The 14,711-nt window shown below is 29.8% G+C and overlaps 2 protein-coding genes across 2 annotated transcripts; one reads left to right on the top strand and one right to left on the bottom strand.

Annotated features, from left to right (window-relative positions):
• Nucleotides 1–63: 63 nt before the first annotated feature.
• On the bottom strand, nt 64–2,470 carry LOC145195073 (ragulator complex protein LAMTOR5 homolog). The gene is made up of 5 exons (XM_090070251.1): nt 2,276–2,470; nt 1,270–1,316; nt 770–831; nt 347–464; nt 64–219 (listed from the first exon to the last, which is right to left on the bottom strand). The coding sequence occupies exons 2-5, from the start codon at nt 1,302–1,304 to the stop codon at nt 159–161; spliced, it is 276 nt and encodes a 91-aa protein (XP_089926377.1). The 5' UTR covers nt 1,305–1,316; nt 2,276–2,470; the 3' UTR covers nt 64–158.
• Nucleotides 2,471–2,483: 13 nt separating this feature from the next.
• Nucleotides 2,484–5,666, top strand: LOC149880179 (dual specificity tyrosine-phosphorylation-regulated kinase 2-like). The gene has a single exon (XM_090070249.1). It carries the CDS (start codon nt 2,811–2,813, stop codon nt 4,572–4,574), a length of 1,764 nt encoding a protein of 587 aa, XP_089926375.1. The 5' UTR covers nt 2,484–2,810; the 3' UTR covers nt 4,575–5,666.
• The last annotated feature ends 9,045 nt before the right edge of the window (nt 5,667–14,711 follow it).

Here is a 14,711-nt window from a genome sequence, read left to right on the forward strand (position 1 = left end):
CAATAAGAAAATAATTGCTAATGGATACTGTTGATCAAAAGTTAAAATTCATAAAAAAGATAATAATTTCTCAAAAATATATTTTTATAATAAGCTCTTTTATAATAGTCATTAGTGGTCAAAGTACATAAAAAAAATCCAAATTTTTACAAAAGTTTTTAAACTTTAGATTTAAAAATGCCAAGAACAATTTTGTCTTCATTTCGTATTAACAAGTTTCTAGAGATAAAAATCAGTTAACTAAAAAGTTTCTAAGACAGATCATTAAGTAGATACACAATCAGAGGAGTGTAGAAAAGTAATTAAAAAGTAATATTTTGAAGTAGAAAAACTGTTGAGGACATACGTTTTTTCTCCTTCTACACATATAACAGGCTTTTCTTTCAAAGCAGGAAAAAGTTTTGATGCTTGATTAGCAATTGATGATACAGAACCAGCATGACGGTTTGATGCTATGCCACAAGCTAAACAGAATATTTAATTTGAATAAAAATCCAGTTAAAAAATTCTAAACTTAGTGATTTATTCCGACTTAATATATTATTATATTTAACTATTACAAATATTTAACTTATTAAGAGAAGTTAATCTTGTGTAGTAAAAATCTATTGAATTAAAAATTAAAAAAAAAACAACAGAATAAAGCACAAGTAGGATCAGGAAAAGCAAAATTTTGTTTACTAAACTTAAAAATTTCTTAAATTACAGTGTAAGTTTAACAATAACTTACAACACTTTGATTATGTACCTTATACAATACATAACTTACCAGCTAAAAGCAAACCAGAATTATCTGCACACACAACACCTGTTACACCATCTTGTTTCATTCTTAAAGAGATAACATATCAAGCTATTAAAATCTTTTTAGTGAAATAAAATATATTATGGTTGATACTTTTAGTCATAATTTAGCATTAGGGTTGTCCTTATCTATATGGATAAGTTTAAAAATTTGTTTTTATAAGTAAAACACCCCCTAATTGTTTCATATTAATGTAAAACTACAACTGACAAAGTTTTGTAGAAATATGTTAATTTAAAGGCGTAAGAGCCCTAAAGTTAGTCAAGCCACAGGATTCACTGGATAAACCAAAACTAGGACTCTTGCACTAATTCTAAACAACTTTGTTAATTGTAACTTTTCATCAAAAGAAACTTTTTTTGAGGATCAGACTTTTAAAAAAATAAGTTTCATTAAAATCTTCATATATCTAGGAACCACCTTATTTAACATACACTAAAAATCTAAGTTACATAAATACTTACAGTTTGTCTAGTTGCGCTTGAAATTTTGTTTCCATTTTATCATAAGGCTTAGAGTTTAAAGAAAGAAAAAAAAAAGAATATACATACATACAAACATACATACATACATATTTTAAACTTTAGTTTGTTTAGTTAACTCCACATTTGAACTTCCTAATGCTAATCTTTCTATACTTTTTAAAATGAATAAGTTAAAGGGTTTTTCTCTTAAAAAAAAAGTTTTCTTATGTTTTGCTAAAACAGCAAGTTTGGAGTGAAAGTTAAGTCATTGATTTTAATTCAAGTAATTATGCACATTAAAAAAAAAAAAGGTTTTACAGAGCACCAGAAATAATTTAAGGTGCAAGTTTAGTATGCTGAAATGTAGTTTTGGCTTTGTTATTTATCTTTAAATGTGTGCGTGTGTGTGTGTCTCTCTCTCTCTCTCTCTCTCTCTCTCTCTCTCTATATATATATATATATATATATATATATATATATATATATATATATATATATATATATATATATATATATATATATATATATATATATATATATATATATATATATATATATATATATAAACGAAGAAACAACAACTATGTATGGTACTTAAAGTTTCATGCCTAGCGGCCTAGTGTCTATATATATATATATATATATATATATATATATATATATATATATATAAAACGAAGAAACAACAACTATGTATGGTACTTAAAGTTTCATGCCTAGCGGCCTAGTGTCTATATATATATATATATATATATATATATATATATATATATATATATATATATATATATATATATATATATATATATATATATATATATATATATATATATATATATATATATATATATATATATATATATATATATATATATATATATATATGTATATATATATGTATATGTATATATATACATATACATATATATATATATATGTATGTATGTATATGTATATGCAATGCCTATTTTATTTAATTCTTTTAATGTATACAATACATATTTACATTTATTTTGGACCACCAGTGCACCACACGTTAGGATCAGAACATTTAGTTATGAGATTGTTGCAGACGAGATATTTAAGCTAACAAGCTGAAATACAAATGACGTCATTAAAAAAAAAAATGTTTTTAAATATTTGGTTTGGTTCCAACGAATTAGGCAAATACTCTAATTATAATTTGTTTTAAGAATTGCACGCACGCAGATTTACGGCGCTTTTGTTTTGCGAAATATTTTAGCTAAGAAATATTTAGAAGGTAAATCAAACGACGCAACTTTTTAATTATGCAAATTACTCAAGACGTCATGACATAATTATAAGCTTGTCACTAAGGTGTTTTCATAATATTTGATTCTTATGATCTGATTGGACAAATGTCTCCTAGAAACCACAATGAACCAACTCTGAAAAGAAGCTCATTGAAACGCCAAACGATCGATCAACGGTTAAAGTTTGTTTTCGCAAATAAATCAAGTCACTAGGCATTAATTTTAACTTTCTGAAACCATGGAATTTACAGCTTTTTAGGAAAGTAGATGCGTATTATGTTAACTGTATCACGTCCACATTTTTATCCTTTGAAAAGTGAAATACCCATGACTGGATCAAAAGCGATTGCTCATCCTGAGGTGAAGAGTTTTAAAGGCGAAGTTTCAGTTCCATTAAAAACAACAAACAAATATACTACTAATAAATTCTCTCAAGAAAATGGTAATTTTGGTTTGCCGCAGCTTGCTTCACTGCACGTTCAACAGCTTTATGATGATGAAGAAGACAATCACGTCAACAAAATGAAAAATGAGAAACGTCCATTGCCTACCGTAAATAGTAATAATAATAACAACAACAATGCTAGTAGTAGTCCAACCGAGCGTCAATCGAGTATGAGTATATCATCAGAATCTAGTAAAACAAAAGTTCTTCCTATGACTCCTGAACAAGCCATGAAATTATTTATGCATAAACTAACAACATTTGAGCATCATGAGATTTTCAATTTTCCTCAAATTTATTTTGTGGGACCAAGTTCTAAAAAGCGTCAAGGCATTGTTGGAGGCTCAAATAACAATGGCTATGATGATGATCAAGGTTCATATATTTTGACACCACATGATCAAATTAATTATCGATATGAGGTTCTAAAAGTTATTGGAAAAGGTAGTTTTGGTTCTGTCATAAAAGCCTATGATCATAAAACTCAAAGTAATGTTGCATTGAAGATAATTCGCAATGAAAAGAGATTTCACAGACAGGCTGCTGAAGAAATTAGAATACTAGAACATTTACGAAAGCAAGACAAAGAAAACAATTACAATATAATACATATGCTTGAGCATTTTCAATTCCGTAATCATATGTGCATTACATTTGAACTTCTTAGCATTAATCTCTATGAACTTATCAAAAAGAATAAGTTTCAGGGGTTCTCTCTTCAGCTTGTACGCAAGTTTGCTCATTCTATGCTTCAATGTTTAGAATCGCTTTATCGAAATAGAATAATACACTGTGATTTAAAACCTGAAAATGTTCTGTTAAAACAGCAAGGTCGCAGTGGGATTAAAGTCATTGACTTTGGATCAAGCTGCTATGAACATCAAAGAATATATACTTACATTCAGTCAAGATTTTATAGAGCACCTGAAGTAATTTTAGGTGCACGGTATGGTATGCCAATAGATATGTGGAGTTTTGGTTGTATACTATCTGAACTTTTAACTGGTTATCCTTTGTTTCCTGGGGAGGATGAAAGTGATCAGCTAGCATGTGTAATTGAACTATTAGGTGTTCCACCAGAGAAGCTTCTTGGAAGCTCAAAACGTGCTAAAAATTTTATCAGTTCCAAAGGCTATCCTAGATATTGTGCAGTAACAACTCTACCTGATGGAAGTACAGTTTTAACAGGAGGACGTTCTAGGCATGGCAAAGTTAGAGGTCCTCCTAGTTCAAAAGACTTTGTTACTGCTTTAAGAGGATGCGATGATCCTTTTTTTATTGACTTTTTAAAAAAATGTCTGGATTGGGAACCAAGCCAGCGAATGATTCCATCTCAAGCCTTACGACACCCATGGCTACGAAGAAGATTACCTCGAGCTCCAGTCGATCCTAATAGCATTATAAATAATCAACATATTAGTGAAAAAAATAAACAAAATAGACAACAGTCTGCAGTAAGTATTAGCAAACTTCCTCCAGCTCAACCGCCTTCATCAAAACATATGCGAAGAACTTCTGAAAATCAGTTAGATCAAGGCTCTGATTTGAACCGGCATACAATATTGCCAAAAATTGTAGGAAGATAGTTATATACAGAATTTTAGTATTTTTTTCAAATTATCATTGCATTACAGTATACAGCTTGAAAAAAAAAATACTTGAATTTTTTATTTATTGCTTTTAGATTTTATCTGCTTTTATATGTAAATACTTTTTACCTTCATTATGTAATAAAAAGCATTTAAAAGTTATTATACATCTATTTGAATCATTAAATGTGTAGTATTGCAAGAAAGCCTTTATACCATTTTTAAAATGATCAAATTCCACAGCATGGGTTCTTCATTAAGTTATAGAATACCTTGAATCTTTCATTGTATCTTGATTTGCTACTATTGACCATATAGAAAAGATTTGTATTCTTTAGCATTTTTAATTTTGTGATTTTGCTCTGAAAAATTTTTTTGCATCTGCTATATATATGGGAGTATGAATAGCTATTGAACAATATAGTTCTATGAAAAATTTTAAAGAATTTTTATTCCTAGGTTTAAGGTAATTGCTTTATTTTTACTTTATGGTGTTAATAAAGCTATTTTCTGTAAGCCTTTTTTAAAACTTAAAGTATGAGCGCTGGTTTATTTTTGAAATTCCAAGAGTTAATACTTGCCTGGCTTTACTAATTTGATTTTTATTTTTTTCCTTTTTTACATGATTTTTTTTTTACAGTTCTTGTAAATTTTAAGTTCTAAATCTTATTTATTTGTTTTTCGATTACGTCTTTCTTACAAAATGATTTTTTTTCTTTCTCAATCTTCAATAAATAAAGGCTAAGAAATCTATAGCTATAGTAATAGATTTGGTGTTTACCGCTCTTTTTAAAACTCGATTTAATGAATTCCATAAATGTCTGGTTTGTATTGAGTCATCTGTTGAGAATTTTTTGTTAGAAAATTTGTTTCTATTGAATGGCTATCAGACAAACATATTTTTCACATGCGTGATAATAAGTGGATTTCAAATCTTAACATTCGGGCAAATCCGTTTCCTTCAAATCATTAAAATGTATAAGGTTTTTTTTTTGTCTGTTGTTGTTTTCAAATATTGTGACAGCTATGTAAATATTTTATTGTACATATAGATGTATACTTGCGAAGATAAACATTTTCTTGTCACGACTTTGCGTGTTGTGTTATTAAAGACGTCGGTGATTAGGCTAATGCTAAATTATAAAAATGAGTACTGAAGTTCTATTTTAATATCTTTTCTCCTATCATAACAAACAGAAAAACAGTTGCTGTTATAAAAGCGTTTAAGGTAAAACCCACAACCTTATCTCGATAATCCATGTGGTTTACAACATTAAAAAGTCCGGTAAACAAAATTAAAACGAACTCAATTGGATGCTTTGACGCTTCTCTTGAAAGAAACTGCGAGCAAATCAAATTTTTCGATAGAAAACCTGGCTTTTCTGAATTATCTGACCTTTGAGCGTTTGATTGAAGTTATTTTGTCGGTTTGCGAATTTCACAAGTTTTGTAATCTCAATGCGCTCCAAGCAATTAACGCAAGTCTTAACTCCGTCAACTGATAAAAAAAAAGGGTTTCGATAATTTTGACTCCCTATAATCGCTGCTCTTACATAAAACCCTTATGATTGTTAAGCTTAAGAATGATTACAAACTTGGCTAAGCATCCGCATTTTTTAAATAACTGATAAATAGCTTCAATTGTTACCAGAGGACTTCATAGTAAGTTGCAATACAAAAAAAATCTTACACTAAGCGTAACATTTTTTACAAGATAATACAAGAAAAAAATTCTTTCGATGTTTTATTAATTTTCAGCTTTTAATCTGATTTAAGTTAATGCACATATGCACATATTAAAGGTTCTATTTACTTTTCATTATTGTGTACGATTAAATTCACGAGATTAAGATCACAATGTAGAGTATTATAGGAAGAATATTTTATTGCTAGACATGGTATGAGCCTATCACTAAAATAAATACGCAGACAAGATTATGAATCTTGATGAATTTAAAGTAACTGAAAACAATTAGAATTATGACACATAGCGTAGGCAAACCAAAGCGATCCATCCTGTAGTAGACGCTATTTTCAAGATAACAATTGATCGTAGCTGTCTTCTATTAAGTTTAGTATATGGTATACTAGACTAATAGGAGAACGCTATAATCTTCTATGATGTAATCTTCTATGATGTTTTCTTTTGCGCTATAAACTTTCATAACAATATTGTGATGCTTGCCACTTTAAGCATTAACTCTTTAGTTGAAAAAAAAAGAATAAAATGTAACTGATGAATGATAAATTCACATATAGGTTGTCTCCTGCAACCTATTTTTGAATTTATTATTCATCAGAAAGTGGCTAGAAATGGATTTTTTCTATGAAAAATTCCGTTTCTAACCACGTTCCCACGGTTTATAAGGCGAATTGCTTCTGCATTTCTATTGTAAAGTTAGTTTTATCTTAACAAATAAGAGAGAAATCTTAATTTCTTCTCTAATTTTCTTAAACTCAGTATTTTTGTTCTAATCTGTAGGCCAGCTCACCGTTAATCTGTAGGCCAGCTCACCGTTAATCTGTAGGCCAGCTCACCGTTAATGTAATTGTATCGTAAAAAATAACTTCGGTTCTCATATTATGAAGTTGAACAAAAAAGAAATAGTAATTTTTTATCTTAAATAAGTGAAACATTTAGTTTTTATGCTTCCAAATATGACACACGACTGACGACCAGCACGTTTGCTTATATCTGTCGTTGAAATATTTGTCGTTGAAATATCTGTTGTTGAAATATTGAAGTATTTGGGTAGTTTGTGACTTGGTATTAAAATGTTATAGATTATTGTATAAATTTATGAAGGATACCATTACTTGTTGAAAAGGTGCAAGCGAAGTAGAGATACTTTGAATTTAAAAATATATACAAAGAGTCCTACTTATACTTTTCTGAAGGAGCTAGACTTGAAATTTCACTGAGTACTCTTGTGTAATTGAGAGTTCATCGAGTTACAGAAATATTCTGACTCGAAATAGTGAAATAGTAAAGATGGATTTGGTTTTGTAAATAGTTTACTTGCATTGTTATTCTTTCCGATCAAAAAAAATACGAACCAGGGGGATCGTATAATTCTTCATAAGTTTCTTTAAACCAAAAGTTAAATAATATTTGCTTTTAGCTCAGCAAAGCTATGTGCAAACACAGACTACATAGAAGCGTTTTTTAGAGAACTTCGTCGTGGAAAAAAGACGAAAGAGATTTCACTATGAAAGAGGAAAAACAAAGTTAATCATAAAAATGTATTCTAAGCATTGGTTTTTGGTTTTTCCATTGATAACAAACAAAGTGCAAAGTTTTTTTTATCAGTCATTTGAAATAAATCGAATTCACATTAATTTCTTTTATTTAGACATACAAAATTATAAAATTCTCTAAAAATTTTCATACAAAAATGTTATACTTTCTTTGGTTTTGTTTCAACCCTTGAAAATATTGCTCAACAATTTTTTTAAAGTAAAACCCCGTTAAATTAAGTATATGAACTTGTCACAGAAAAAAATGTTTTCTTTTTTACTCATATGTAAAGTTCCATTTTATCAATTTTTAGAAAACTTGATCATCTTAAAAACTTGATCATCTTAAAAGTCTGATATAGAAGTTTGTGTTTAAATCGTAATTAATTGTAATTAACAGAAAAACCAAAACACTGATGATTATTTTGTTTCATCCTAAATACATCAAATTTGAGGGAGAAAAAATGCTTCTATAACTTTAAAAATATAAAAAACATGTTCGAAAAACTAACGTACTATTTTAAATGTTGGCATACTAATTTGCCATACTAATTGTTTTAACTATTTTAATTATTAGTTATACTGACTTATTTTAATAATGAATATGTAGAATATTATTACAAAATTTGTAAACTAGTTTTGCATTGTTAAGTGCTTTATCAGGTACCAGGCGACCCCGATGAACAGTATTTTTGTCTCCCCCATACTAATTGTTAACGGTGAACGCACACTATGAAGCAAGAAAGTATTTTAACGAAATATGACTGGTTTCATTTCATTTAATCACAGTATAAAATTCTTAAATTTAAAAAACTTACAAAGATCGTAAATACTTTATTAACGGACCCCACCCTCCCCCCTTTCTTTTTTTTCTTTATTTTTTTTATTTTTATTTTTTTCATTTAGGGCTTTTAAGTTAATTAACCTGACAAGTTCTTTTATTTATAGTTAAAAAAATATACGTAGTTGCCGATTATAAAAAAACTGACCTCTTTTTCTTAACAAACACTTAAGTGGTGAACAATACACTTAAGTGGTGAACAAGTTGCTGATTATAAAAAAACTGACCTCTTTTTCTCAACAATACACTTAAGTGGTGAATAAGTTGAAGTGTTTTTAACTTTGGCTTGACATCTTGAGGTTTGCAAAAGTTTTTTCTCTCGTATTGCTGTTTAAAAATATTTTTTAATTAAGAAATTAAACAAACTGAGAGTATTGTTATAAATAATAGATTTGCATACATTTAAATTCTCATGTTAGATGTATTCTTTATAGGTTTATGTTTTAGAATTATTTACAATTGATATAAAGCAATTTATATTGAATACACAACTTAAATTTTTAAATTTATTATGAAGAAGAGAACGACTACGTTAAATCTTTTTTTGGTTTAAAAAGAAATATTTGCGAAATTAAATCATTATTTTCTAAAAGCTATTTTTTCTATGTAGAATATAGAAGAGGGTTATTCGGCCAGATTTCCTATTTAGACCGTATTTGGTCCAAACATAGGTTTAACAAAGTTATCTTTGATTTTCCGAAAGTATACGCCTTTTCCGAAAGTTTACGCCCGTTACAAAAGTTTACGCCCTTTAAACAAAAACTGGCTTATTTCTGCATTAAAATGCATTAAAACAATGCATTAAATGCATTAAAACAAAAAAGAGAAAGGAGGGGCTGGTGGGAATTATTGTCAGGAGACGCGAGCATCACGGTAGTTCACGCAAGGAAACTCTTACAACGTAAAAAATTAGTATTTCCAGGCGCTTCACCAGTTGTGCTAACAGACCTAATGGATACTTCAATGGGTCCCGTAACTCAGTTCCTCTTGCTATTCTAATGATCCAACAAGATCAGAATGAGCATACAACGGATAGCTATTTATGTCGAAATCACCGCATTTATTTCAAATAAATTCCAACTAGGAAGTAATTGGGTTGATACGTAACGTTGGGTTAAAACGTAACGTATAAATGAAATTTAAAAAAAAGAGTCTCTAAGCCTTGGTTTAAGATAAATTCTAAGCGTCAGCGTATCATTTCATTTCTGTATCGTTATCATTCCGATATAATATCGGAAAAAGTGTTATCGGAATGACAAGAGTTCCGGTGTATACCGAGATTTAAACTAACTTTAATACCGGTTAAAATTTATTTACCGATATTTTGTCGTAATCATTCCGATAACACTTTTTTTTACCCCCAATATCATATCGGAATGATAACAATACAGAAATGAAACGATACGTAGACCCTTAATAAATTCTAAGCGAAATAATTCAGAGGTATATCATCTGATTAGAGCACTGCCCTGTCTAAGAATAATTCAAGTGATCAGACAACAACTCTCACCAAAATTATATTTTTTGGAGGAATCAACAAAACCTCAGCACACAAACTAAAGGAAGGCTTTTTACCAATGAGGTTTTTTACCAATTAAATACTTATCTTTTAACGGTCAGAAGATTTAAAGAGAAAAAAAAAAAAAAGAAGAAAATGATTTTCTTTCGAAAAAAAAAAATCGACCCAGTTGCATTTTGTACTATTTTTCAACATTTAAACTTTTTAAGAAATGCAATCGTTGGTTGAAAATTTCTGGGTGTCGATGAGTTGGTTAAGTAATACAGCGTTGAGGTCCGCAAAACAGTTTTTTTAAATCAATAAATTTTTTGATTTTTATACCACTAAAAAATGTTTATTGGAAAAGTTTTGCTTGAACACGCGTTTGATCCCTCCCTTTTCTCAAAATAAAGCAGTTTATTCTGAATGCTATCTATGCATGAATAAATACGAAAAGAAATATTTTTAGAAATGTCTTTATAAATTAAAGCGTGTGGTCTGTTGCTTATAAATAACTGGCGGATAAAACCATATTTGCTTCCCTAAACTTATAGAAAAATTAGAAATGTTTCTTGAGAAAGTCCTCTTTTGTTTTTACTTTTTGATTACAAAATTTTGCATTTATTCTTTTAAAAGTAAAAAGTCAAATTGAAAGCGATTTTTAAAAGAAGTAAATATTCTTTTAAAGATTCTTTTTTAAATGTTTAAAGCGAAGAAATTCTTTCTGTAGATCTTAAGAAGAGTTGAATTTAGAAAAAATTTTTCAGCAAAATTTAAAGCAAGTTGTTGCCAGATCACATGAGAAAAATTAAACGGCACCAAAAGTTTCAAAATGGCGCCCGAAGCTTTAACTTGTACTTCTTCTCCTCCTTTAAATCTTTTAACTTTTTTTGTTCATAAAAAAAAATCGATCTTTTAATTTTTTGCTGAAATTGTGATTAGAAATTCTTTTTGTTGTTCTTGAGCGAAGCAAAGTCATTAAATTTTTTTTTCTTAATTAAGAACACAGTTGACAAACTTTTGAACTGCGCTTGTAGTTTTTTATATGGTTAGTTTCCTTAAGACATTTTTTCTGTGACTGCGGAATTCCACTTCCCCAGTGGGCATGCATCGTCCGCGGACGTCCCAAGGACGTCTGGACGTCTTATAGACGTCCTACGGACGCCGCGCGGACGATGCATGCTTACTGGGTCAATGCATTAGATTTTTTCACTTCAGTTCAAATGCATTTTCACTTCAACAGCAATAGATTTTATCAAAAAAAACTTTCTTCACTCCAAATTTTTCCTGTTCTCTATGCTCCCCTGAATTCATTATGATCTGTGTCCTGCTTCTTCTCTCTTCAATTTTTTAACTTTTTCAACCTCATTATCTGAAGCCAATACCTTTTTTTTTTTTTTTTTTTTTTTTTTTACAGACTTTTCAAATTCCTAATTAAGCTCTTCTGGTATATAATTTTTTTTATCCCCATTCTGATCTAAGAACAAAACACTCACATCCTTAGTTTGATAGAATGAGACCCCAACCGATTTTGTGAATGATTTCCTTAAACCTACTCATAGATTTATGAAGAGGTTTGTTGCTCTGCTCAACAAAGTTATTCTGTATCTTGGTGAGGCTGCCTGAGAGCTTTCAGCTGAAGTCTCTGAGACATCTTACTCTACTTATTATGCAGCTTTAACATCTTATGAAAAAGGCCTCAAAGCCTGTTTATTTCCATGTAACCACAGATGTGGCACATCTCAAGTTTGGATGTGCCACTTCCGCTGTCAAAGTGGCTACTAATTTCATTTCTACTGATCCAATTATGTATGGTAACATTGGAAAGTTGGAAAGTTGGTTAAAATTCAGATATAAGAAGCTTGAGGTGTTATAACAAACCATTAAATTGTTATATTGAGCGCGGAAAAACGTTCTCGCGGTTTTTTAGAATAATTTGTTAACTACACAATACAAATAAACAACCATAACAATCTCTAAAGTAATCGCGTTAGAGGTAATCTTTTTTTTTAATTTAACACGTTCGCTGCCAACTACGAGTATACTCGTAGTAAGATGGCGTCATTTATTTGCCAACTACGAGAATACTCGTAGTTATACTAACTTATTTCAAATATCATTTGTGCATGACTGGCTTTGTCTGTTCTTTTTTTTTTTTTTTTCTTAGCTTCATATTTGATTTCAGAAAATATTACATTCAAGTTTTTATTTTAAAAATCCAGGGAACCTAACAAAAAATGCGGATAAAGACAGAAATAGCTTAAAACAGATAAAAATAAAACATTGATATTGATTTAATTTTATTTCATGAAAATTCAAGTGTAAACCTATTCTGTTGAATGATACATTCTGAAACATTCGCCAATACATAACGGAGGTCTATTTTCACAAACAGCACATTCATATCGTGTTTCTTTACGTTTTATTTTAGAGCAGACTCGACATGGTTTGGTTGGGAATTTTTTCTTTTCATTCGGTGGTATTGAAGACAAGTAGTGGAAGCTATTATTGGTGATTCGAGGCACAATTTCATTCAAACGTTCACCCAATAAGTCCGTAACAACTAATTCTCTAAACTTAAGCAAGGAAATTGTGTGATCTACCCCATATTTGCTGTTTAGACAGTAAGCATTAAACAAAAAAGTATCAAAGAGATGAACTGCTACTTTTTTATACCATCTGATTGTCTTTCTTAGGCAATCATAATATGATACCATTTGTTCTGCCCTATCTACTTCTGAGATATATTGATTGTAATCTTTAATAATGTTGGGTTTCATTTTCTTCTCTCCTCTCCTGTCTGTCACTTCAATCATTTGCAACGAATGCAAGTTGTTAATCATTAGCACGTCTCTTTTGTCTTTCCATTTAGCAACCACTAGACCCTCTCTGCTTCTGCTTATAACGTCTCCCTGTTTCAGTTTTGCTTTTGTACACTCTCTTGGATTTGACTTTCGATCAGTTCTTAAAGTACCACAAATATGTGTTTTTTGATTTATCATGTGCTTTGTTAATTCAAAGGAATTGTAAAAGCTATTGGTGTACAGGTGATAACCTTTTCTAAAACAATAGCTCCCGTTTGACCCAACAAATGTTTATCGAGAGCTGTCTCGCCAGAGTAGATTTTTACTTTTAGTACATTACCATCTGATTCGCAAAGCTCATAGAACTTGATACTATACTTATGTCTTTTATTTTTCACATACTGCCTGAATACAAGACGTTCCTTCCAAAGCATCATTGACTCATCGATTGATATATTTTTATTAGGACAGTAGATGTTATCCATTGCATTATTTAAGTGATCGAGAAGTCCAATAATTTTACACAAGCGTCCACTACCCGAATCTTCATTGTTAATAAAATGCCAAAACCGTAATATTAGTTGGAATTTATTTCGTGACATTATTCTAGAAAATAAGGGAAATCTATAGAGACTGTTCTTAGACCAATAGTGTTCTAAAGATGGCATTTTGACACACCCCATATGAAGAAGAACTCCAAGGAACTGCCGCATATCTTCTGAATTTATTGGTTTCCAATCTTTAAAACGTGAGCTTCTTCTGAGAGGACGCTGCTTATTTATTTCTTGCGTTGCGTAGCCATTAGTTTCAACTACCATAGTATTTATAAGCTCTTCTGTAACAAATAGTCTAAAGAAATCTAATGGTTTCTTGCTCTCCATGTTTATCTTCAAACCAGGATCCGCAGAAAATTGAATTTGTTTTACAATATTCGGCTCATCTTTCCATTGGTTTGAATTTCTAGATGGACCACCCGTTGTTCTAGCTCTTTTCGGCGGCATTAAAAAAATCCTCTGCAGTGGCTGCTAGATGAACGTCTGTGTACTGATTGTCATCACTTTCTTCAGCGTTATTATCTTCAGAGCCTGATTCTGATGCAGTCAAGCTCGAAGACGTAGTAGTATAAGCGAAAAATGAATCCGAATCTTCAATATCATCATCTTCACTATCCTCACAGTCTTCCATAATCATATGTGCTGATCCAATTGTGGAATATCTGCGTTGAGCTAATAGGAGATAGATAAATTTATAATTATCAGTTTATAAAAAAGAAATTACTCATCTATAAAACACATTAATTAGTATACTGTGTAAAAAATTCGTAGTGCACACTAAAATGTTTTTTAATCTATTAAAAAACATCTTATTGTGTACTTCAAATTTTTTTTCACATTTTCAATAACATACAGTATAATGTAGTTATCAAACATATTTTAGCTTCTAGTCTAAAAAACACAACAATTTAGAATTAAGAAAACAAAATATAAATTACCTTTTTTACTCATGATATCTGCCAATGTGCATGTGCAAAAAAATTGAAACACTATTTATAATAATAATGCATAAAATAAGCTACATTACTACACCTTTTCAAGATGTAAGTGAGAACTTGAAAGTTGTAATTAAGAAACGTAAGATGTAATTGAGAAATACAAAATGTAATTTAAAAGTCGCAATATGTAATTTAGAACATGGAAGTTGTAATTAAGAAACGTAAGATGTAATTGAGAAGATGAAAGTTGTAATTAAGAAAT

The sequence above is a fragment of the Hydra viridissima genome, unplaced genomic scaffold (assembly GCF_058129835.1).
Source record: "Hydra viridissima isolate aposymbiotic clone 2 unplaced genomic scaffold, HvirCarnegie_v1 scaffold_13, whole genome shotgun sequence".
In the NCBI taxonomy this organism is placed as follows: Eukaryota; Metazoa; Cnidaria; class Hydrozoa; order Anthoathecata; family Hydridae; genus Hydra; species Hydra viridissima.

Excerpts from the sequence above, each read along its gene's own strand:
- LOC149880179 (XM_090070249.1), top strand. The coding sequence starts at position 2,811 with ATGCGTATTATGTTAACTGTATCACGTCCACATTTTTATCCTTTGAAA.
- LOC145195073 (XM_090070251.1), bottom strand. The coding sequence starts at position 1,304 with ATGGAAACAAAATTTCAAGCGCAACTAGACAAACT. Across the intron at positions 832-1,269 it reads CAAGCGCAACTAGACAAACT|AATGAAACAAGATGGTGTAA; the intron begins GTAAGTATTTAT and ends TATCTCTTTAAG. Across the intron at positions 465-769 it reads TTCTGGTTTGCTTTTAGCTG|CTTGTGGCATAGCATCAAAC; the intron begins GTAAGTTATGTA and ends TATTCTGTTTAG.